General features: G+C 37.4%; 1 protein-coding gene across 1 annotated transcript; it reads right to left on the bottom strand.

Annotated features, from left to right (window-relative positions):
* LOC131930476 (centrosomal protein of 162 kDa) lies at positions 1-25,512 on the bottom strand. The gene is made up of 34 exons (XM_059286986.1): positions 25,383-25,512; positions 23,938-24,006; positions 23,489-23,618; positions 22,958-23,151; positions 22,763-22,835; positions 22,019-22,073; positions 21,788-21,840; positions 21,439-21,536; positions 21,060-21,311; positions 20,682-20,718; positions 20,390-20,506; positions 20,093-20,248; positions 19,141-19,257; positions 18,749-18,840; positions 18,056-18,140; positions 17,646-17,807; positions 16,782-16,912; positions 16,432-16,573; positions 15,986-16,098; positions 15,723-15,792; positions 15,077-15,254; positions 14,185-14,335; positions 13,782-13,925; positions 8,401-8,562; positions 7,738-7,821; positions 6,969-7,199; positions 5,440-5,665; positions 5,097-5,234; positions 4,725-4,870; positions 3,610-3,717; positions 2,915-3,031; positions 2,324-2,473; positions 1,607-1,780; positions 1-1,320 (listed from the first exon to the last, which is right to left on the bottom strand). Exons 2-34 carry the CDS (start codon positions 24,001-24,003, stop codon positions 1,222-1,224), a joined length of 4,251 nt encoding a protein of 1,416 aa, XP_059142969.1. The 5' UTR covers positions 24,004-24,006; positions 25,383-25,512; the 3' UTR covers positions 1-1,221.
* Positions 25,513-25,522: the final 10 nt, after the last annotated feature.

Raw genomic sequence — 25,522 nt, 5'->3', positions numbered from 1 at the left:
TTCATTGTTTGTATTCATATTTACAAAATGCATCGTCATGATAAATTAATAAATAGTTACAATAGTTACATTTTGTACACTACTGAGTTTAAAAAGTGTAAAATAATATAAACAGTCCTAGCTACAATAACTGTAACAAATATCACTACCATAAGTGCAGTTTCACAACGTCACACAGCTAACTTACTCAAGCAGATATCTCATGTCATCTACCTCACACTAACACATCATTACTGTAGATACTAGTATTACTAGTGACAATATCAAGTCATCCAGGCATTACACCTTCATTCAAGTCATCTACACAGTGAAGTAAAAGTAAAGTACCCTTTTGAATCCATGTAGCAGGTGAAGTAGAGTTCACCAGTTTTAGTGATCTGATACTGGGATACTGTGATCACCAAAATGCCCAGTTACCTTCCTTGCCCTAATGGGATTCAGGTACCCTCTAGAGCTAGGTGGCTCAGGTACCCTCTAGAGCTAGGTGGCTCAGGTACCCTCTAGAGCTAGGTGGCTCAGGTACCCTCTAGAGCTAGGTGGCTCAGGTACCCTCTAGAGCTAGGTGGCTCAGGTACCCTCTAGAGCTAGGTGGCTCAGGTACCCTCTAGAGCTAGGTGGCTCAGGTACCCTCTAGAGCTAGGTGGCTCAGGTACCATCTAGAGCTAGGTGGCTCAGGTACCCTCTACAGCTAGGTGGCTCAGGGATGTTCTACTGACTCAAGGCCGGGATCTGAACCCAAGACTTTCAGCCACACCACCCCATCTACACAAAACCTCACATGTAAGTCATGAGTGCAGTACATCAGCTTACAAACAGTCTGTGATGCACAGAACCTAAAATTGCTTACATTTATTGATTTAATAGTAACATAAAAGCAAAATATTTATTTCCTGAAAAGGCACTTAAAAATGAAATTTTATAAATAGAAATAATTCTAGTATGTGTAACAATGAGAGAAAAGATAAACTACATATACAATGCAGTCACTTGAAGGCTAAATAGGTCAACTGTAGGTCAGACAGGTCCATTAGGTCAAATGTGGGCTGACCAGGTCCGACAGACCCATTAAATCAGATGTAGATGTATTGAATGTTGAACAGGTCAGCCGTAGGTCCAGTAGGTCAGCTGTAGGTCCAGTAGGTTAGGTGTAGGTCCAGTAGGTTAGGTGTAGGTCCAGTAGGTTAGGTGTAGGTCCCAGAGGTCAGCTGTAGGTCCAGTAGGTCAACTGTAAAAGGTCCCCGCTGGAAGTTTGACCCCCTGTCTCTGAAGGGCCTTTAAAACTTCCAGTATTGAGTCCAGTTCAGCTCGAAACACCTGCAGCTGTCAAACAATTAGAGTATCTGGGTTATCTGGCTTCAAATAAAATCATCAGGTTTTCTTTATCTTGTTTAAAACAAAATATTTATTTGGCTTATCTAGCTGAAAACAAAATATCTATTTGGCTTATCTAGCTGAAAACAAAATATCTATTTGGCTTATCTAGCTGAAAACAAAATTGGTCTAGCTGAAAATGAAATATCTACTTTGTCTAATCTAGTTTTAAAAAATATCTATATGTCTATCTACTTTAAAATAAACTATCAATTCATCTTCTCTAGTTTGTTACCTGCTGGTTCTTAGAGTCCACCAGATGTTTCCATTTCTCCACTTCCTCCTCCACCTCAGCCCTGCACAACTTCTGGTTTTGTTGCATCACAGCCTCCAGCTCCGCCTCCCTCTTGTGCTGGCGCTGAACCAACTCTGTCAGTTTCTGCTCCAGCGACTCAAAATGGCGCATCTCCTGTTGACAGCAGCCATATATTGTTTTATACATACTTTATAAATTAAATAAAACAATCACTTGACCTGCTAACCCAAAAGTCTCGAGTTCAGATCTCTGTTCTGACTTGAGCCTGTAGGACCACCCAGCTCTAATGGGTACCTGAATCATGTTGGGGAAAGTAAAGTCCACCGGAAATAGTGCCATCCACAACATCTCTTCATATGGGGAGGTCAAGAAACATGAACTCTAATTCATATGCCCTATCAATTCTTAGGTCGAAAAGGAGAACTTTACTACTTATGACAATTTATTTATAAAATGAAGTAAATGTAATGTAAAATACAGCCAGTCTGGCAAAAGATATTTTGTATTTCTGGCCAAATAATGCAGCTAAACAGTTCCAGTTAGGGCTATAATCATCATCTGTCAATGCCTAAGACACATGGGGCTGATAAAGTAAAGTTGATCTGTTTCAATGACTTTGTCTAGAATACCAAAATTATTTTTATAAGTCCTGCCAGCTATCAAAGAGGTCCCCAGAAAACTATGTGTTGAACTTACAGGTGCTTGACCCAGTTTGGCCGCCCTCAGTTTCTCCTCCAGTAGTTCCACCTGTGCCATGAGCTGGGCCTCGCTTGCCTTCAGCTTAGGGATCCTCTCCACCTCCAGGGATGTCTTGTGGAGTTGGGCCTGTAGGTGCCGGATCATCACCTGCACAATAGACATGGGTTTGTCACTAGTTCTTAAACAGCAATCCACAATGGGGGGATCCTAACAAAATACTAAGGCAGCATTTTATGAAGATTTTTCTTCTCTACCAGTATCAGGGTTAGGGTAAAGTAAGAGCTGAGGCCAGTTTAAATTAGGAATATGATGTTCTAAAGATGTTCCCTGTCATGTGTCTAGTTAACATGTCCTACAAATAGTCTGCTCATCCTGTGTGACTAATGAACATGACCCCCCCCCCAGGATGTTCCCTATCCTGTAGGTGACTAATAAACATGACCCCCAAGGTGTTCGCAATCCAGTGCCTTGCCTCCTGTGTGTCACATTTACTCTGCTCACCTCCCACGTGTCACATTTACTCTGCTCACCTCCCACGTGTCACATTTACTCTGCTCACCTCCTGTGTGTCACATTTACTCTGCTCACCTCCTGTGTGTCACATTTACTCTGCAGCTCTGTGACCCTGGATGTGGATGACTGAAGCGCCTGCTCTGACAGAACTCTCTGCATTTCTTTCTCGTGGCTGCTTCTCAGAGCCTCAATCTGAAACAAGCACAAGTCAACATTTATACACCATCCACAGTCAACATTTATACACCATCCACAGTCAACATTTCATACACCATCCAGTCAACATTTATACACCATCCACTGTCAACATTTATACAGTTGTATGGGTCAACATTTATACAGTTGTATGGGTCAACATTTATACAGTTGTATGGGTCAACATTTATACAGTTGTATGGGTCAACATTTATACAGTTGTATGGGTCCACATTTATACAGTTGTATGGGTCAACATTTATACAGTTGTATGGGTCAACATTTATACAGTTGTATGGGTCAACATTTATACAGTTGTATGGGTCAACATTTATACAGTTGTATGGGTCAACATTTATACAGTTGTATGGGTCAACATTTATACAGCTGTATGGGTCAACATTTATACAGTTGTATGGGTCAACATTTATACAGTTGTATGGGTCAACATTTATACAGTTTTATGGGTCCACATTTATACAGTTATATGGGTCCACATTTATAAAGTTGAATGGGTCCACATTTATACAGTTGTATAGGTCAACATTAGTATTGTGACTTTTAGGGTCACTGACCTGGTTCTCCAGCCTCTCTCTGGTCTGTCTGGCGCCAGACTCTGTCTCAGCCAGAGACCTCCTCAGGTCAACTCTCTGCTGGTCAAGTTCCAACTGTAGCTGGTCAATCTGTGGACAAGTTAGCTAGACTCATGGACAATTGGTGGACTCATGGACAACTGGTGGACACATGGACAAGATAGGTGAACACATGGACAAAATAGGTGGACACATGGACAATTGGTGGACACATGGACAATTGGTGGACACATGGACAATTGGTGGACACATGGACAATTGGTGGACACATGGACAATTGGTGGACACATGGACAAGATAGGTGGACACATGGACAAGATAGGTGGACACATGGACAATTGGTGGACACATGGACAATTGGTGGACACATGGACAATTAGAGGACACATGGACAATTGGAGGACACATGGACAATTGGTGGACTCAAGGACAATTGGTGGACTCATGGACAATTGGTGGACACATGGACAAGATAGGTGGACACATGGACAATTGGTGGACACATGGACAATTGGTGGACACATGGACAATTGGTGGACTCATGGACAATTGGTGGACTCATGGACAATTGGTGGACTCATGGACAATTGGTGGACACATGGACAAGATAGGTGGACACATGGACAATTGGTGGACACATGGACAATTGGTGGACACATGGACAATTGGTGGACACATGGACAATTGGTGGACACATGGACAATTGGTGGACACATGGACAATTGGTGGACACATGGTCAATTGGTGGACACATGGTCAATTGGTGGACACATGGACAAGATAGGTGGACACATGGACAATTGGTGGACACATGGACAATTGGTGGACACATGGACAATTGGTGGACACATGGACAATTGGATGACACATGGACAATTGGTGGACACATGGACAATTGGTGGACACATGGACAATTGGTGGACACATGGACAATTGGTGGACACATGGACAATTGGTGGACACATGGACAATTGGTGGACACATGGACAATTGGAGGACACATGGACAAGATAGGTGGATACTAATGTAGTATTACACTAAACCTTAACCCTTAGTCACAGGTAAAATAAGTATTTCCATCATAAGCAACAACTGACCTTTGACCTCAAGACCTGGTTTTCCTGTATTAAAGCTGACTTGTCGCTGTCAGCAAAAACATCAGGCTTGTACTCCTTGTTGTTTGAATGTGTAGGGAAGGATAACTCTGTCTCTGTGTTTACTTTCTGGCTGCCATTTTTCTTACCTCCTAAAGACATGTGACTTTGTTTTATTGCTTCATGAAATGGATGATATTTCAAGTGTGGAAATGGTCTAAATAAGGGATGGTATTTTAAGTGGATATGTATTATGTGGTGGTGTGAATAAAAAGGTATGGATGGTATGCTGGTATGGAATGGATAGTGCTAATGTTAATTTTCTTACAAACATCACCATTCAGGTTCAACCATAAAGCTGACCCTTCCATGTACCTGATTTAGCTCTCATTCTGTCCAGAGCCTGCTGCAGTATCTGGACATCATGTTCCCTGTCTTTGAGCTCTCTCTGTAGTGCCAGGATCTGTTGCTTCCACTCCACCTCAGACTGACGAGCATCATTTCTCATCATATCTGTACATGAGAAAATTTACTCATTTCTCAACATACCTCTACAATATGTTTTTTTCCAAAACAGTCTTTTGAAGTTTTACCAAACTTTTAACTTCTAAGCATCACATATAATTTAAAAATTGAAATAATTTACTAATTTATATTCTCATTTCATCAGTTAAAAAAAATATATTTAGCAAAGAAAGTAAAAATTGATCTGGCTCACTCTCTTGGTTCTTCTTGACCTTGTTCAGCTCTGCTGTCAGCCTGTCTGTCTCAGCCTGCATCTCGGCCACCTGTTTCCTGCACCTGTCCTTCACATTGTCCAGCTCCCTCTCCAGGGCCACCGCGTGGCTGTGTGGGTGGTCCCTGAATGTGGGTCCCTCGCCTGACGACCTGCAGTACAGTGACAGCTGCTGCTCCAGGTCTGAAATTCTTTCTTCAAACTGAAACTATACAAAGGGTGGGGTTGGTCAGTAAAAAGATTTAATATACATGGTTGGTTATTTATAAAAAAGATTAAATAGGAATATGGTTTTTTTGGGGTGTTTAAATAGACATATATTTATAAACATGACTTATTAAAAAACAAGTAATTAAAAAAAGTCTAGTGACAATTTTAGCGCAATTTCCGTGTGTTATCTAAAAATAGCTCTGTCGTAGCGTAAATCAAGAGCAGGGTTAGTAAAACCATTGGTTAGTTATTAAAACGTTTTTTATTAATTTTTTTTTCAGTATTTTACATGTTTTATTTACAATAGAGTAACATGACTAAAAACCATTGCGCGCCCAGCTACCGAACGTGACGTCGCAGCCATTGAACGTGATGACGCGTGTGGTGTGGTTGCATAAAATGCCTACTAATTCGGTCCAAATTTTAATTAATTAAAAAAAAATTTGTGACCAAACGAAAGGATATTTTTGAAAACTTTCTTCGGCAATATTGTTCTAAATTATGGCAGGAATCGATTGGTACATGTTTCAAGTCGCTAAGTGGTCTGGTTGCCGAGATATGGGCCAAAAACTGCATTTTTTCGAGGTTTTTTGGCTTTTCCGGGAAATCCATGAGAGAAACCCGGAATTTTTATGGCCTATGTTCATCCTCGTAACTTGCTAAACATAATTGCTTTTGGAACTAGTCCTCGATATTGCTTCGTTGAGGAGGAGATACGACTTAAAGCTGCGGACACACATCCATCCATTCATCCATCCATTCCCAGAAAAGACGAGTTAATAAACGCAATTCTCCAGAATGGAAATTGCGCTAAAAAGACTGTAAAGTACTATACTTTTGCTCCACTACTTTTATCTTGTATACTCCACCTTTCCATGACCTTGTTTTGCCCATGTTACCTTGACCTTTACCCCATCATACCTTTAAATTAATTGTACTTTCATCTTGTTTACCCACTCTTACCTTGACCTTGTTTACCCTATCTCACCTTGACTTTGTTTATCCCATTGTACCTTGAGCTTGATCAGCCCATCTTACCTTGACCTTGTTTACCCCATGTTACCATGACCTTGATGACCCCCAATCTTACAGTGACCTTGTTCACCCCCCCCCCCATGTTACCATGACCTCGATGAGCCCATCTTACCATGACCTTGTTTACCCTGTTACCTTGACCTTGTTTACACCATATTACCATGACCTTGATGACCCCCCATCTTACTTTGACCTTGTTTACCCCCATGTTACCATGACCTTGTTTACCCCCATGTTACCATGACCTTGATGACCCCCCATCTTACCTTGACCTGGTTGTACTTTTGTTCCATGGCCCTCAAGTCCTGCTGTGCCATCTCATCTTTAGTCTCCAGCTCCCTCTCCAGCTTCCTCACCCTGTTCTCCAGGACCTCGACACTGCGACCTTTAACCTGCGGCTGGTCCAGCGCAGAGTCAGGCACATTGGCCGCAACCATCATCATGGCAGGCAGGGAGTTGGGGTGACGCCTGCGTATGACCTGCTCCATTTCTTTCACCTGAATGCAAGGTATTTTATTATGGTTAAGTGCGTAACAACCCTCTATGGTATGGTGCTAATATGCTACCCGTTAGTATATGGCAGTACATAGGTCGGGTGAAGTAAAGTTAATCTGTTTCTGTGACATAAACATATAAAGGAATAATGTGGTCTGTTCAATTTCCAGGACCCTTAAAATTGCCTAACATAAGTCAGGTACCCATGACAGTTGGGTGAAGATGAGCTCAGAATTTGAACCTGAGACGTTCAAGATGGTAGTTGTGAGCTCTAACACCCAACTAAACCATCACATAATAGTATGTGATCAAGTGATAAGCCAACAATTGCTAACAGAAAATTATTAAAATACTAAATCTCAGTTCTCAGGTCAATATTTGAGTCTTGAAAAGTGTACACAGATCACCTAGATATAGTGATAAGTAGAGGAACTCTACTTTATCTACACTGTAAGGGCTACTTTACTTTTTATTTTCCCCATATACTCAACTTTACAGTGGAAACTTCTTTAAATAATTCAGTAAAAAAAAAGCCAGTACCTGTCTCTCCAAGTCTTGTATTCTCTTAGCATCAGCAGCTTTTTCCTTGGCCCTGAGTTTGTTTTCTTCAAGTTTTCTGCCAGCCTGAAACGGTTATTTACAATCATTTTACTTTTATTTTTTTATTTAGACCTTTACATTTTATATTGGAATTTTCTGCTACCTAGGTTTCCTTGGGCATAAAGCTAACAACATTATCCCCTTGTATGCTGAGGTAATTGAAACAGATGTGTCTAGGGCACGAACAGTCAGAAATGATGATGAAGTGCTTGTACTGTTGCTTTTACATTTTGTGACCTATAGCAACATTTTAGAATTAAAATAACTGGAAGTTGAGAGGGAAACTTTGCTACACCATTAGGTTGTACTCATGTTTCCTTAATAATGAATTTTCAAAGTGAAAACAGGCAAGACTTATCAAGCTGGTCTGGTCACATGTAGAATGGCAACATTGCCTTGAAAGAGTTCTAAAAATTAGAAGCTAACCAAAATAAATGCCAGCTGGATTGTGAGCCTAATAACAAGATGAAAACTAATGAGACCTCACTTAATACATTAATTGACTAGGGACCTACATAACAAGATGAAAACCAATGAGACCTCACTGAATAAATTCATAGACTAGGGACCTACATAACAAGATGAAAACCAATTTGATCTCACCTCAGACTTGAAGTCTTCCAGCCTCATCTTGAGTCTGTGAATCTCGTCATCTTTCAGCCTCAGCTTGGCGCTGCTCTTGTCCAAGAGTTCCTGGTTTTCTGCGTACCATTTGATTTTTTTCTCCAGTTTGTCAAGGTCCTCCCTGTGTTTCACCTCAATGGCCTGAGAATTTGTACACATTAACAGAAGACTAACTATAGCTTTACACAGTACTGTCTGTGACTATACATATTACCACATTACTAGACCATAAACCTTAGCTTTACATAGTACCATCTGAAACTACACACAAAGCACATAATGTAACAAGACATTATAGGAGCCTCGACCACTATGTAGACTACTTCAAAATACAAAAAACCTGTCTAATTTGTCTAAATTAATCAGCTGATGATCTTTATTTTTGTTTGATTACACATGTCTAGTTTTTATTAAATTAATATAGATAGACATTCACTAAATCAACAATCACACAACTTGTCATGGATGTTAAAGACAAATAAAATATTCTACTGGTCAACAATAACACACTAAAATACTAACACACTTAGACATTCACAAGACACAAGTCTTGACCCAATCAGTTATAAACAGGACCATATAAGTAAACGATGCAAATACTAGGCTTAACAAACCTAATACAACTAGACACATACACGACACATAACCTAGTCAGATAGATAATCTTGCCAGAACCACATACAACCAGACACAAACACCACATACAACTAGACACAAACATCCCATACAACTAGACACAAACACCACATACAACTAGACACAAACACCACATACAAGTAGAAACAAACACCACATACAACTAGATACAAACACCACATACAACTAGACACAAACACCACATACAACTAGACACAAACACCACATACAACTAGACACAAACACCACATACAACTAGACACATACAACTAGACACATACACCACATACTACTAGACACATACACCACATACAACTAGACACAAACACCACATACAACTAGACACAAACACCACATACAACTAGACACAAACACCACATACAACTAGACACATACAACTAGACACATACACCACATACTACTAGACACATACACCACATACAACTAGACACAAACACCACAAACAACTAGACACAAACACCACATACAACTAGACACAAACACCACATACAACTAGACACATACACCACATGCAACTAGACACAAACACCACATACAACTAGACACAAACACCACATACAACTAGACTACTAGACACTTACACCACATACAACTAGACACATACACCACATACAACTAGACACATACACCACATACAACTAGACACAAACACCACATACAACTAGACACAAACACCACATACAACTAGACACAAACACCACATACAACTAGACACAAACACCACATACAACTAGACACAAAAACCACATACAACTAGACACATACACCACATGCAACTAGACACAAACACCACATACAACTAGACACAAACACCACATACAACTAGACTACTAGACACTTACACCACATACAACTAGACACATACACCACATACAACTAGACTACTAGACACACCACATACAACTAGACACAAACACCACATACAACTAGACACATACACCACATACAACTAGACACATACACCACATACAACTAGACACATACACCACATACAACTAGACAGATACACCACATACAACTAGACACAAACACCACATACAACTAGACACGTACACCACATACAACTAGACTACTAGACACACCACATACAACTAGACACAAACACCACATACAACTAGACAGATACACCACATACAACTAGACACAAACACCACATACAACTAGACACAAACACCACATACAACTAGACACATACACCACATACAACAGGACACATACACCACATACAACTAGACTACTAGACACAAACACCACATATAACTAGACACATACACCACATACAACTAGACTACTAGACACACCACATACAACTAGACACAAATACCACATACAACTAGACACAAACACCACATACAACTAGACACATACACCACATACAACTAGACACAAACACCACATACAACTAGACACGTACACCACATACAACTAGACACAAACACCACATACAACTAGACACAAACACCACATACAACTAGACACATACACCACATACAACAGGACACATACACCACATACAACTAGACTACTAGACACAAACACCACATATAACTAGACACATACACCACATATAACTAGACTACTAGACACACCACATACAACTAGACACATACACCACATACAACTAGACACAAACACCACATACAACTAGACACGTACACCACATACAACTAGACACAAACACCACATACAACTAGACACAAACACCACATACAACTAGACACATACACCACATACAACAGGACACATACACCACATACAACTAGACTACTAGACACAAACACCACATATAACTAGACACATACACCACATATAACTAGACTACTAGACACACCACATACAACTAGACACAAACACCACATACAACTAGACACGTACACCACATACAACTAGACACATACATCACATACAACTAGACACAAACACCACATACAACTAGACACATACACCACATACAACAGGACACATACACCACATACAACTAGACTACTAGACACAAACACCACATATAACTAGACACATACACCACATATAACTAGACTACTAGACACACCACATACAACTAGACACAAACACCATTTACAACTAGACACATACACCACATACAACTAGACACATACATCACATACAACTAGACACAAACACCACATACAACTAGACACATACACCACATACAACAGGACACATACACCACATACAACTAGACTACTAGACACAAACACCACATATAACTAGACACATACACCACATATAACTAGACTACTAGACACACCACATACAACTAGACACATACACCACATACAACTAGACACAAACACCACATACAACTAGACACGTACACCACATACAACTAGACACAAACACCACATACAACTAGACACAAACACCACATACAACTAGACACATACACCACATACAACAGGACACATACACCACATACAACTAGACTACTAGACACAAACACCACATATAACTAGACACATACACCACATATAACTAGACTACTAGACACACCACATACAACTAGACACATACACCACATACAACTAGACACATACACCACATACAACTAGACACATACACCACATACAACTAGACACAAACACCACATACAACTAGACACGTACACCACATACAACTAGACACATACATCACATACAACTAGACACAAACACCACATACAACTAGACACATACACCACATACAACAGGACACATACACCACATACAACTAGACTACTAGACACAAACACCACATATAACTAGACACATACACCACATATAACTAGACTACTAGACACACCACATACAACTAGACACAAACACCACATACAACTAGACACGTACACCACATACAACTAGACACATACATCACATACAACTAGACACAAACACCACATACAACTAGACACATACACCACATACAACAGGACACATACACCACATACAACTAGACTACTAGACACAAACACCACATATAACTAGACACATACACCACATATAACTAGACTACTAGACACACCACATACAACTAGACACAAACACCATTTACAACTAGACACATACACCACATACAACTAGACACATACATCACATACAACTAGACACAAACACCACATACAACTAGACACATACACCACATACAACAGGACACATACACCACATACAACTAGACTACTAGACACAAACACCACATATAACTAGACACATACACCACATATAACTAGACTACTAGACACACCACATACAACTAGACACAAACACCACATACAACTAGACACGTACACCACATACAACTAGACACATACATCACATACAACTAGACACAAACACCACATACAACTAGACACATACACCACATACAACAGGACACATACACCACATACAACTAGACTACTAGACACAAACACCACATATAACTAGACACATACACCACATATAACTAGACTACTAGACACACCACATACAACTAGACACAAACACCATTTACAACTAGACACATACACCACATACAACTAGACACATACATCACATACAACTAGACACAAACACCACATACAACTAGACACATACACCACATACAACAGGACACATACACCACATACAACTAGACTACTAGACACAAACACCACATATAACTAGACACATACACCACATATAACTAGACTACTAGACACACCACATACAACTAGACACATACACCACATACAACTAGACACAAACACCACATACAACTAGACACGTACACCACATACAACTAGACACAAACACCACATACAACTAGACACAAACACCACATACAACTAGACACATACACCACATACAACAGGACACATACACCACATACAACTAGACTACTAGACACAAACACCACATATAACTAGACACATACACCACATATAACTAGACTACTAGACACACCACATACAACTAGACACATACACCACATACAACTAGACACATACACCACATACAACTAGACACATACACCACATACAACTAGACACAAACACCACATACAACTAGACACGTACACCACATACAACTAGACACATACATCACATACAACTAGACACAAACACCACATACAACTAGACACATACACCACATACAACAGGACACATACACCACATACAACTAGACTACTAGACACAAACACCACATATAACTAGACACATACACCACATATAACTAGACTACTAGACACACCACATACAACTAGACACAAACACCACATACAACTAGACACGTACACCACATACAACTAGACACATACATCACATACAACTAGACACAAACACCACATACAACTAGACACATACACCACATACAACAGGACACATACACCACATACAACTAGACTACTAGACACAAACACCACATATAACTAGACACATACACCACATATAACTAGACTACTAGACACACCACATACAACTAGACACAAACACCATTTACAACTAGACACATACACCACATACAACTAGACACATACATCACATACAACTAGACACAAACACCACATACAACTAGACACATACACCACATACAACAGGACACATACACCACATACAACTAGACTACTAGACACAAACACCACATATAACTAGACACATACACCACATATAACTAGACTACTAGACACACCACATACAACTAGACACAAACACCATTTACAACTAGACACATACACCACATATAACCTACCTTAGCCTGGTCAGCAGTCAGGGAATCTGCCAACTGTCTGGCCAGTGATTCCTTCTCTTTCAACATGGCCTCCAAATGTCTTTCTAGCTCAAACCTGTTTTGTTGAGCCATCTTTAGCTCTTTGCCCAGATTTTCTTGAACTCTCTGCCAGAATACAATTATTCATTTAACCAGTGTGGAAACTATCAACACAATTCGACCTTCCAAAAAATTATCCTTAAAAAATTCAATTCTTAATAAATAGATGAACAAACGTATTAGAATCATTAATTATTGTATTCAACCCTCAAGGTTAAGCTTGGTGTTAGGTTTGAGGTTTAATTAATGACATAAAAACTAAAAACTGCAACAAAAATAAAAAGCTGCATACATTAATAGATACAAAAACAATTCACAGCCTTACTTTAGCCTCAGTAAGCTCCCCTTCTAAGTGTGCAATGCGTGTAGCTCCTATCATGGCTTCTGTGTTGCCTGCTGCTATTTGTTGCTGGACTGCCATGCTTGTGATGATCCCCTTGTTCTGTAGCTCTGTGTTCTTCAGTTCCAGCTCTTGTCTGTGGACACATAAGAAAATTCTTATAAAGTGGAAATGACAGATCCTCAAAATAAGATGGCCAGACAAAATATCAAACAAAGACCTGTGGCAAAAGACAAAACAACAGCCAATAGATAAGGACATCAAAGCCCGTAAATGGGGATGGATTGGACATACCATGAGAAGGGAAGAAGATAATATTGCAAAGAAAGCTATGGATTGGAATCTCCAAGAGATCATGGAGGAGAATGTTAAAAGAAGAGGCAAAGGGCATTGGGCTCACCAGGGCACAGATAAGGAGAACAGCCCAAAACAGAGTCCGATGGAGAGGTGTAACTGCTGCCCTTTCCTCCCCAGGAGCCACTAAGGATTATGTCAAAGAGTAAACTATTTAAAAATTTACTTAAAAATTTCAAAAGATACGTAAAGCTGCTGATTATCTGCTTAATTAATGTTGATGCAGAAATCTTTAACTGATAAAAAAAAAATTTGAGGAAGATATCTCCATAAATACTATCAAAGTTTATGGAAAACAAAAAATCTAATTTATTTGAACATGTGTTTCTTATGACAAAAATTATGTCAAATGTTTTAATAGACCTTGCCGTAAATAACATTGGTGTTCTTTTACGCTTGTCACTTGATGCAAAAAGGCCTAACATCTAGAAAAACAAATCTGGTCAGCATATAAACAAACAGCTGGACCCACATGTAATCAAACAGCTGGACCCACAAGTAACCACCAACTTGTATCACCCACCTGACATTGCTTAGTTCTGTGGTCAGCCTCTGGTTTTCCTTGAACATGCTGCTCTCCGTGGCCTTGGCCTGGCGCTGGACGGCCTTGACCTCCTCGTACAACCTCTTGTTCTCAGCCTGGTACCCGGCCAGCAGGTTCTCTTGCTCCTGCACCTCCCTCTCCAGCTTGCTCACACGACCTATAAATAGATTACAGTATTTATATTTTAACAGCTTGCTCACACGACCTATAAATAGATTACAGTATTTATATTTTAACAGCTTGCTCACACAACCTATAAATAGATTATAGTATTTATATTTTACAGTTTGCTCACACGACCTATAAATATATTACAGTATTTATATTTTAACTGCTCGCTCACTCACTCACACGACCTATAAATGGAGTGTAGAATTTATATCCTTACTCAATGTTTTAATCTTTCTTCATAGATTTTTATTTTTATTTTCTTTCGTTTACGTAAATTATGAACTTACTTTCTTCAGATCACAACAAAGGATGTGACCAACAAAATATGAAAGTGATGTGTGATTATAAAGGGTTAGAATGTAATCACAGATTATGACAGTAATATGTGATCATAGAAGCAGAAAAAGTGATAACAAAATACTAAAGTGATGTGTAATGAGAAAAAAAAACATACTCTCAGCAGGATCGCCAGCCTCTGTCTCAGTGTCTGATTTCTTCAATCTGATGTCTTCCATCTCTTTCAACTTAAGACAAAAAATATTTTTTTTTAAATCTTTATGTCTTAGACAACAAACAAAATGTATTAAATAATAAATTATTATCAATCTATAACAATACATACACTTCTTAATTACTTAGTAAGTACTAACAACAAATTTTGGTTTATTAAAAATGCAAATTACATAGCCATCCAGTGTTTAACAAAACAATTTTTACCTTGGCAGTGAGGACAAAGTTATCTTGCTTGACAGCAAAGATCTCATCTTCAAATCTCATTTTTTGGGACTCCAGTTTTTTCTGGAAATCTTTTTCTTGGGCCAGGATATCAGCTGGAAGAAAAATAGTTCCAGAATTTGGTAACATAAAATATTTAATCTGAAGTTCATCATTTCTTTACACAGCGTAACCAACTGAAGAAAAGCTAGACAGATGAGAACTAGATACAAAGAAAATCCATTCTTTCATCCCAGGAACTAACCTGACTTCATCAACCTACAGATTCCAAACCTAATCCTAACTTATGACCTTATGTATGGAAGCAGACATGTTCTAGCATGTCAAACATTTCAAATTTTTTAACTAAACTAGTTACATATGTTAGTGTTTACCAGAGTCATTCATTAAAAAAAGCGAAAACATGCACTATGAGAAAAATATTTCACCTTTCAATTGGGCATTTATAATTTTCTCCGCGCTCAACTCTTCGTTTGTTTCTTTTAGTGCCAACATTAGAGCTGTCTCCCTCTCATGTCCAGATTTAGCAGGCAGCTCTTCCTTTTTCCTCTGGTCACCACTGTCATTTACCTGAAGCAAGTTTTACAAAGTTATCAAAACTTTGTACTGGAACAAAAATTTATTGATCACAAATTTTACTACAAAATATCTGACAAATGCCACATATATTTTGCAGTTCATGGTAATCATTTCCTTAGAATTTATGAAAAATGTGTACTGAAACTTTTTAAAAAACTTCTAGTTATTATGACAACATTTGCGAAACAAACTTGACAACCTGAGCAGCACTGGCAAAGTGTTCAGTCAGATATTTGGCAAAAACTTCCATGGAGTTCACAGAGTATCTGGCACTGTCTAAACCTTTGTCCACAGCTTTTTTCTTAAAAACACCAGGAGAGGTTTCAGCTTCTGAAGTTAAAACAAATTGTATTAGTATTTATGATAATAGTTTCTAGCTTTCAATAGTAAATTGTACATAATTAAGGCAAATTTTTTCTTTATGAATTTTTCGGTACCCAGCCACAAACTTATTGGAAATAAAACCCCAGTATAAGGATAAAAACTATAACACTGGCAAGAAAAAAATTTGTCTAGGTTTTTTGTCATGCTGGGTTTTTGTCCCTGAATTTGGCTAAAAACCAATCTATATATATTTCTCTTCTTGGAGACGTTAGAAAACACCAAGCTGTAAGCGCTCCTTGCAGTCCCCTCTCTTCCTCTCTAGGAAGTCTGGTGAGCTGTGGTTCACGCTAAATGTTTACAATCGTAGAGCCGGGTTTAGTGACGCCTTTTAGGGGCATATAATTTAGTTTGAAATGATTTTAAACTTAGGGGAGGTAACTAAGAGGAGGCTGCTTTCACGGGGGGGGGGGGGGTTTGGGGGAAAGGAGGGTTTTAGTGATTTAAAGCAAAAAATTTCAGTGACAGCATTGGTACTGTCGAATTCACAAATTATGAATTACTGAACAGTAGAAAATAAAACTAAATAGCAGCGTGTGATACGCCGCGGGTCAGCTCGTTTTTTATAATACAAAAACAATATTTGTTATAATAATTACACTTTCAATACAAATGGGAAAATAATTTTCTTTCAATGATAAAATAAAGCTAGTATCAAAGAATATTTTGTTAAGTCCCTTACTTTTTGTCAGCACTGCAGCGCCATCTGCCTGAGATGACCTCTGACCTTTTGGTGGAGATTTCCCCGCAGAGGCTGACCTGTGTTTTCTGCTGGCTGGTGGGGAGGTCGACCTGCCATAACCAGAGCTCTGGATGTGGGAGAACCTGTCCCTTGCTGGTGCAACTGCAACAACAAAAGGTAGCAACATTCAAGGATACAACTACAACAACAAAGGTAGCAACATCTTTTTCAAGGATACAACTTTGACAATAAAAGATGTAACATTCAAGTATACATCTTCAACAACAAAAGTTGCAACAATCAAGTATACAAATTCACAAGAACCCTAACTTCTTTAACACCAAAAGCTGCAACATTTAAGTTTCAGTATATGCTATATTAAGTAAACACAAAGATTTCCCAGAACTTACTTTTATCTATATTTTCTGGAACAGACACTGTCCTTGCCTCTTTCTTGTTGTTTTTTTTCTCCAACCTTTTTCTGTCCTTTACGCTCTGAATATTTTATATAGAAAGTATACTGGCTTTTGTAAAACTATATACTTAATAAGTTTGGGCTTTATCAATTAGCTATACCCCCATAGATAAAAATATTCAAACCTTAAGGTTAGTCATAAAGCTAGAGATAGTGTTAGATTAGGGCTAATCAACTTTACACATGTGGCTAATAAACAAGTACTCATGTGTAGCAGATGTGCACAGTTTCAGTGAATTAAAGGTTAATCTACTGGACAGAGAACTAAGAAGTAAAGGAGGACAACCTCATACTATCATTGTGAGTTGTGACAATACAATGTAAACAAATGATCTTTATAATGTTTAGAAGCTAATTCAAACTAAGCAGTTCAGAAGTGAGTGGCCAGGAAAGCTCTTGTCTGAAGCCTGTGTCTTAGAGGGGTGGCAGGCTAACTACTGTTATAAACTTAGGGTAGTTTATGAAAAAACTACAACACATATACTGAAGCAAGAAACTATAATTTTAAACAGGTTGATGGCAATGACAGACTAAACAGAATACTATGGGAGTTTAGAAATAATGTATGCACATAAATGCATTGATGTTTTTTATGATTATTTTAGACTTTTTTCAAAGCTCAACTTACGGCAGATGTAACTGGTCGGTAAATTTCTGTGTCTTCAGTGTGGGAATTGTCAAAACTGTCTGCGTCATAGGATGGTTTGCGGTGTAAGGCTGCTGTGTTAGACATGGAGACATTGTTACAATTAGCTCTAATAATACATTTTTGTATGGGGAAACATGTCCCACATCAAATGAAAGACGTAAAAGAAACTACATACAAGGAAAAATCAAGTTAAAATTTAGAAAAATAATTACCATATATAACCCTAATTCTACATGAGGTACAACAAATATTTTTAAGTACCATTTTTTTTAAATGGATTTCATATATATCGATACACATTGAGGTTCAAGCCAAAGATAAAATAGCCCCTCACCCCCTATAATGTCTATGAAAGTTTAAACCAGTCTCACCTTGGGAGCGTGGACTTTTATAATCAGATCTCAACTGGACATCTGCCTCACCCATGTCAATTCCTCTCCTCTCTATAGCGTCCATCTCTTTCAGAATGTCCCCAACACTCCTGGCCACTAAAGTAAAACAGTATCACAAACTGTCACAATAAAACAGTATCACAAACTGTCACAATAAAACAGTATCACAAACTGTCACAATAAATCAGTATCACAAACTGTCACAATAAATCAGTATCACAAACTGTCACAATAAAACAGTATCACAATTAACTGTCACAATAAAACAACATGTTACATCACAATTGAAATGCTCCATTCCACACAATAAAACAGTACACAATTAACCCTATAAGACAGCTGTACCTAATTTTGTGCCAATATAGAGCTAGCAGCTAATTTTCACCTTTTGACTTGTAAATGATGAGCCAATCATGGACAAACCTCATAGTTAACCATGGCAAAGGTTTTAATGTGATAAGCTTATTTAAAGCCAAAATGAAACAAAGCTCATCCGAGGATGAAATACCGAAGCCAGAAGAAAGGTAAAAACCTATTTTCTCCGATTCTCAGTTCCATCTTAGTTTAACCATTAGTTAGCATAGAACTAACATTTTTCAATATGTTTTTTTTTCTTCTATTTAATGCTCAGAGGCCCAGAAATATAGTGATCAGTTAGGTTCAGCTTATCAGGACTGATAGGCTTGAATTGAAAACAATATGACAATTAAAAATGAAACAGTACCACAAGCAAACTGCCCCACCTCCTAAGAATAAATCAGTACCATAATCAAAATGTACCATCCCCTCATTATGAAAAAATATCAAAATCATCATAAAATGTGAATAAAAATACAACTGTCCCATCACAGAATGAGGCCATGCCAAGTACTTCATCAGAGATTGACCACATATAAGAAATTAACCCAACTGTTTGTTGTGTACAACTCACCAGGTCTCTCCTCATTGAGTGGTGTGGAAGACATATTGGCAGCTTTAGCTGTAGAGGGTCTGGAGTCGATGCCATACAAGGTGGGAGACATCTCCGCCTCCTGCAGCACTCGCTGTAGTGCCTCCATTTCTCTGCTAGTGTTGGTGCCAATCTGGCCTGATGTTTTAATACACAACAGTGAATAATTTTAGACATTTAAATCACATTTTTTCATCTAAATATTTTAAATGTTTTTAATAAGATGAATATAAAAATAAAATCTCGACTGATTGATGACATAAATGAACATAAACTTGCCAGATAAGCCAGGGTATTTGAATGAATCGGGCAGTGTCTGGCCTAAGTGATCCGAGGTGGCTAATTGAGGGGAGGTTGCTGTGTTGAATGTTGACTCAAGGGAGTCCAGCAGTGCCACTATTTTGTGTGAAACAATTTTCAAACTAGTTATTCACTTTTTAATTTTAAAAAATATATATGGAATTAAAATATAAATATGTAACTTAAGAAAAATATGTTCACAATACTGCTATGAAACTGAAAACTGCTATAAACCTATATAATCTAAACACGATTTTTAAAATATATTCACCTCTTGAAAGCATACTTGGTTTTTGTTGAGGAGTCTCCTATAAAAAAAATGAATGTTGATATTTCTTATGTTTTTCTAAAATTGGATGTTTTCTTCACAAAATTTCTAGAAAATCTGGCCATTCAATGTTAAAAGAAAACAATTTTAAAATTACTAAGAAGCAAATCTGGCCAAGTCAAATGTTTATAGAAAATAATTTTAAAATTATTTCTGGTACTTTTTTTTTAATTGGTTCTTTTCTTTACACAATTTCTAGGGGCAAGACTGTCCATTCAAATGTTTACAAATGTTTAAAGAAAACAATTTTAAAATAACTAGGTTCAAATCTGGCCATTCAAAAGTTTAAAGAAAATAATTTTAAAAATGATCCTGACTCACTGGTGTATCTGCAACAGCTACTTTTGCTGGAGTCTCTGTGTCTTCTGATAACACTGAGGTATCAGCTGGGGTGTTGCCCAGATTAACAGCAGGTGAAGGCAGGGAGGTGGCGCCTGTTTGCATGGCAGGTGAAGGCAGGGAGGTGGCGCCTGACTGGACAGCAGGTGACAGCAGAGAGGTTCCACCTGTCTGACTGAGTTCCTGGTTTAGACGGCCGTAGTCTACAGTCCCATCTACATCCTTCTCTAGATTCTACAGCGACAAGACAAAAACAAAGCGATTGAACAATCGTCAACATTAATAAGTCAAGCTAATGTGAATAACTAATCAAATATATAATACAGGCCTACACAACTCATGCGGAATGTAGAGAAGTCACCTGGAAAAAGTGTTGTTTATCAGCAAGTTCATCAAGTGTGTCGAATCCAAGATTATCTTTGCTAAGGTTGGACTTGGCATGGTCATGATCATAGCTTGCTGTCAGTAAGGAAAATAAATACTGGTTGAATTGGGTACAAAATATAATGCTTAATTCCAAAATCACACACCATTTTTGCTATACTACTGTGTAAATTTGAATAGTTCAATCAACCATATAAAATGTGAATATCTTTTGTTTCAGACACAACTAACAATTACACCACACAAGACACTATTTAACTGAGAGAGTTTCAGTATAAACTAAATAATTTTTAGTTTGATACCAGTGGTAAAAGAGAGAATCTTACCTGTCCCTGAAGTGTCTAAACTTGAATCATTTACGGAGATCTTAACAGGAGAACTGTAAGACAAATGCAATATCATCTTAAGATAAACTACTTAAGATGAGTAGGGTCAAGCCTACATAGTAAGTTTAGGTAAGCCAACAACACAGACCATTACACTGTTACACCCAAATTTTATTTTACAGTTTTATATAGTTACAAGATGGACTAAACTACCTGACCATGACAACTTACACTGGTTTTCCTTTCCCTTGGCGATGGGAATCTATCTCCTCAGTTCTTTCTGATACTAAAAAAATGAACATTGTTTATTTTCATTGAGCATGTGCCTTTTTTTTAATTCTGTAGTTTTAAATAAAATGCTATTTATAATTGAATGTTTCATTTTTAAAAAAAGGTATAGATTAGTCAAAAATACTGGTTCATTTTCTTACAAAAGTAAAGTAAGCTCCCTTTTTGAACCTGGTGGCCCATGGGGAAAGTGAAGTAGAGTTTATGTGATCTAAGCATATGAAGGGATAGTGTGGTCAGCACTATGCGTAGCCACCTTTACCTTCCCTGATGTGAGTTAGGTACCTATCAGAGCTGGATGGAATCAGGGGCGTTCAACTGACTTGAACCAGGATTCGAACTCGAGATTTAGCAGTCTAGCACTCTACAGCTAGGTCACTTTCTTGCAAGTTTGAACCGATTTGTTGCCAATTTAATTTAAGAACAGTGTTGTATTTTTATAACATAAAGCCCAGATTTTTAAAAAAAATAGATTACAATATTTATTATATGCTATATTTATATTTTAAAATTTTTTATCCCTCAACAAGCACATCAACAATGATCAATGATTTTCTGTTTAACTAAACCCACCAACACTGTAGGCTACACAAGCATACCTTGTGAGCACAATTTAAATAGACCAACAATAATTTTTAGACATGTTCTGATGTCCACCCTACAGTCCTACAATACACAGAGACTTACTGTCTTCCAAGCTATCTTTACTCATGGCTACATCATTCTTGGATTTGGTAGTTCTTGTTTTAGCTGAGCTGGTCTATATTTTAAAAACATAAGTGTTTATTTAAGTTATCATATTCAGGTAATGTCTAAACATAAACAAAAACATAGGGTTATCCAATTGTACAGAACGTATGTTCTGGTTCATATAAAAGATACCTGTGATTTTAATTTCTGTTCATCTTTTTTGGTGAACTTTTTGTTGATAACCACTTGCTTGCTAGCATTGGCAGGTTTCACTGCTGTATTTTTTCCTTTCACATTCTGTTTGGTTTCAATTTTGTTCGTGCTAGACTTGGACCTCACAGGCGACTCTAAAGATTTCTTGGTTTTTATAAAACTTTTGCTTTTTTCTGAGAAAGGGATAGGCAAATTTAAACCTCAATATGTTTAACCCATTGAATGAAGTACATAATTTGAATGTCAAAATGAATAATTTTTTAGCTTATAATTTGAAGAAAATTTTAAAAAAAGTAAATTAAAGTTTAAAAAAAAATTGATACATTTTTCAAAAAAAGTATCTCAGAAAATAGATTTCATCTGTTTCTTAACCTTGCAGTACAGAGAAATAATGTGGTCAGCACTACAAGCAGCCACTTTTACTGTCAGTCAAAGACTAAATTTAAAAAAAATAGATTTACATAAAAGCAACAAATCCATGAGAAATACGACAAAAATCGCATAACACACCTTTGACATAGCTGTCATCCTCATCCAAGTCATTGGCCCACCACAAACTGCTAGAACTGGAATCTGCTTTCTTGGCCGGGTTTTTCAACAGCTGATTGATCTTCTCTGTATCATCCCCAGAAGAGACAGACTAAGTAGTGAAACAGATTGTGAAATCAACAATGAGAGATTTGTGTTCTCAAGGTAGGCAATGTTTATATTTTTAGAATAAATTGCAGCAAAAATGGCTCAGTCATTCTTAATATTATAACAACTTTATCAATCAAACAAACAAGATTTTTAAACTAAGTTTGATGATGGACATGCACATACAAAAAACAGATAACACATGAATTGAATTTAAACACATTAATCCTCACTAAATCAAACGTAACACAAGAGGACCATCATTTATCCTCAACTAATTTATTGACATGACTAGCTTAATCAAACTAAATATCATAACATACGATTTTTAGAAATTCTTCAAAAGTACTGTCCAATTCTTCTTTAGACCAGCGCTTGGATTTTGCCATTTCCTGAAAAAGAAAACGATGAATTATTAATTACAGTTAAAAAGAAATAGCAGTGACCCTATTGGCTGAGAGAAATCTGTTCACTACTGTTGACATGGAATAAAAAGTATTTTAAAACATTATGTCTTCTCACAGCCTTAAAAAAATATTTAAATATAAAAATTATTATTATTAGGAAGGACTGTTATAAGAGAGAACTGCCCGACATTTTAATCTGATGTTTTGCTTTTCTAAGGCAAACTTGATTGACTATTGTTTAATTAAGACTTAAGACTACCATTATTTTTGTTTTATAAACTGCCTTTCTCCTAGTAAAATGTTTTTAATGACATTTGTAAGAATTGTTAACACATCATGTTTTTAGGTGTTCTAATGCAATTAAAAAACTAAAACTTTGTGCATATTAATTGTACTTCCCTGTAATTAAAGAAGTTCAATATCATGAAGTGAAGAGAGCAAAAAAGAAAGAAATTTTTGGTCAAATTTTGATTAGTTACCAAAAAAAATTGTAACAAATTTCCCTTCTCTAGAAAATAATATTAATACAAAATCTATTCTAGAGACATTTACTATGTTGTTATGAACACAGAACTGCAAGTTAATAGTAAAAGTAAAACTACTTTATGATGGTGAAGCTCGTCAGATGATTTAAATTTAATTGCAATTAAATGGTCAAAACTTGTTTAAGTTTCTCCCATATAGATCTAGATCTAAATATTTAATATTAACCATGTTTAGTTTTTAGGTGTTTCAGCCATTGGCTGCATAATTTAAAATTTTGTTTTTTAGAAGTTAAACAGCTTTTTATTTTGGCTGATTCTAGCCGGAATAAGATACGCATGCCATAATGCCATACGCATGCGCAATGGAGAGAAACTAAGACTTGCCTTAGCGGCGATGTTTTCGATGGTACTGCGCATGCGTGTGTTTACAACCGCAGAACCCTAACACCAACCCTAATCCTATCCTTCCTATACCTAACCCTATCCCTATCCATATCCCTAATCCTACCCCTAACCCTCATTCTAGCCCTAACCCTAGCCATAGGTGACTGCGCATGCGCAGAGCTATCTTTTGCCGACTAAGTGGAGACGTTGGGGAGAAAAATCTTCTTCAGAGTAGACACTTCGTTTTATTTATTTAGGATTAGATTATCATTAGATAAACAGATCTAGGTATGATTTTTAATTGATGTACTACTCTATTTTGTTTACATTTTAACAGTATTTTAGCTTTACTCTTGTTATACTGCCCCTCCCCCCTCCCCTAACTAAAAATTCCCAATTCAACCAAAGAAAGCCAAAGCGCTGAAAAAATATTTTTAAAATTCATAAAATAAAAGATAATTTAAACATATATTTAAATATATAGGCCTATACCTTACAACTAATCTATGTAGTAAAACATTTCATTGTACTTTTGAAAACAGGTTGAATTTACTATATTATTCTATAAATTTCTGCGTTCTACATAAAATATTGGTTTCAGCATGTCACATATCCGCCATTTTTATACAAAA

This window comes from Physella acuta, unplaced genomic scaffold, assembly GCF_028476545.2.
Source record: "Physella acuta isolate Inbredline_101_S28 unplaced genomic scaffold, ASM2847654v3 ptg000099l, whole genome shotgun sequence".
Classification (NCBI taxonomy): Eukaryota; Metazoa; Mollusca; class Gastropoda; family Physidae; genus Physella; species Physella acuta.
This window is presented reverse-complemented; position numbering and strand designations above follow the sequence as displayed.

What these genes read in the sequence shown, in the direction of transcription:
- LOC131930476 (XM_059286986.1), bottom strand. Translation starts at nt 24,003, where the DNA reads ATGGCAAAATCCAAGCGCTGGTCTAAAGAAGAATTGGACAGTACTTTT. An exon ending in ACTCAATGAGGAGAGACCTG is followed by an intron (nt 19,258 to 20,092) that starts GTGAGTTGTACA and finishes GTTTTACTTTAG; the next exon opens with TGGCCAGGAGTGTTGGGGAC. An exon ending in TACAAGACTTGGAGAGACAG is followed by an intron (nt 7,200 to 7,737) that starts GTACTGGCTTTT and finishes CCTTGCATTCAG; the next exon opens with GTGAAAGAAATGGAGCAGGT.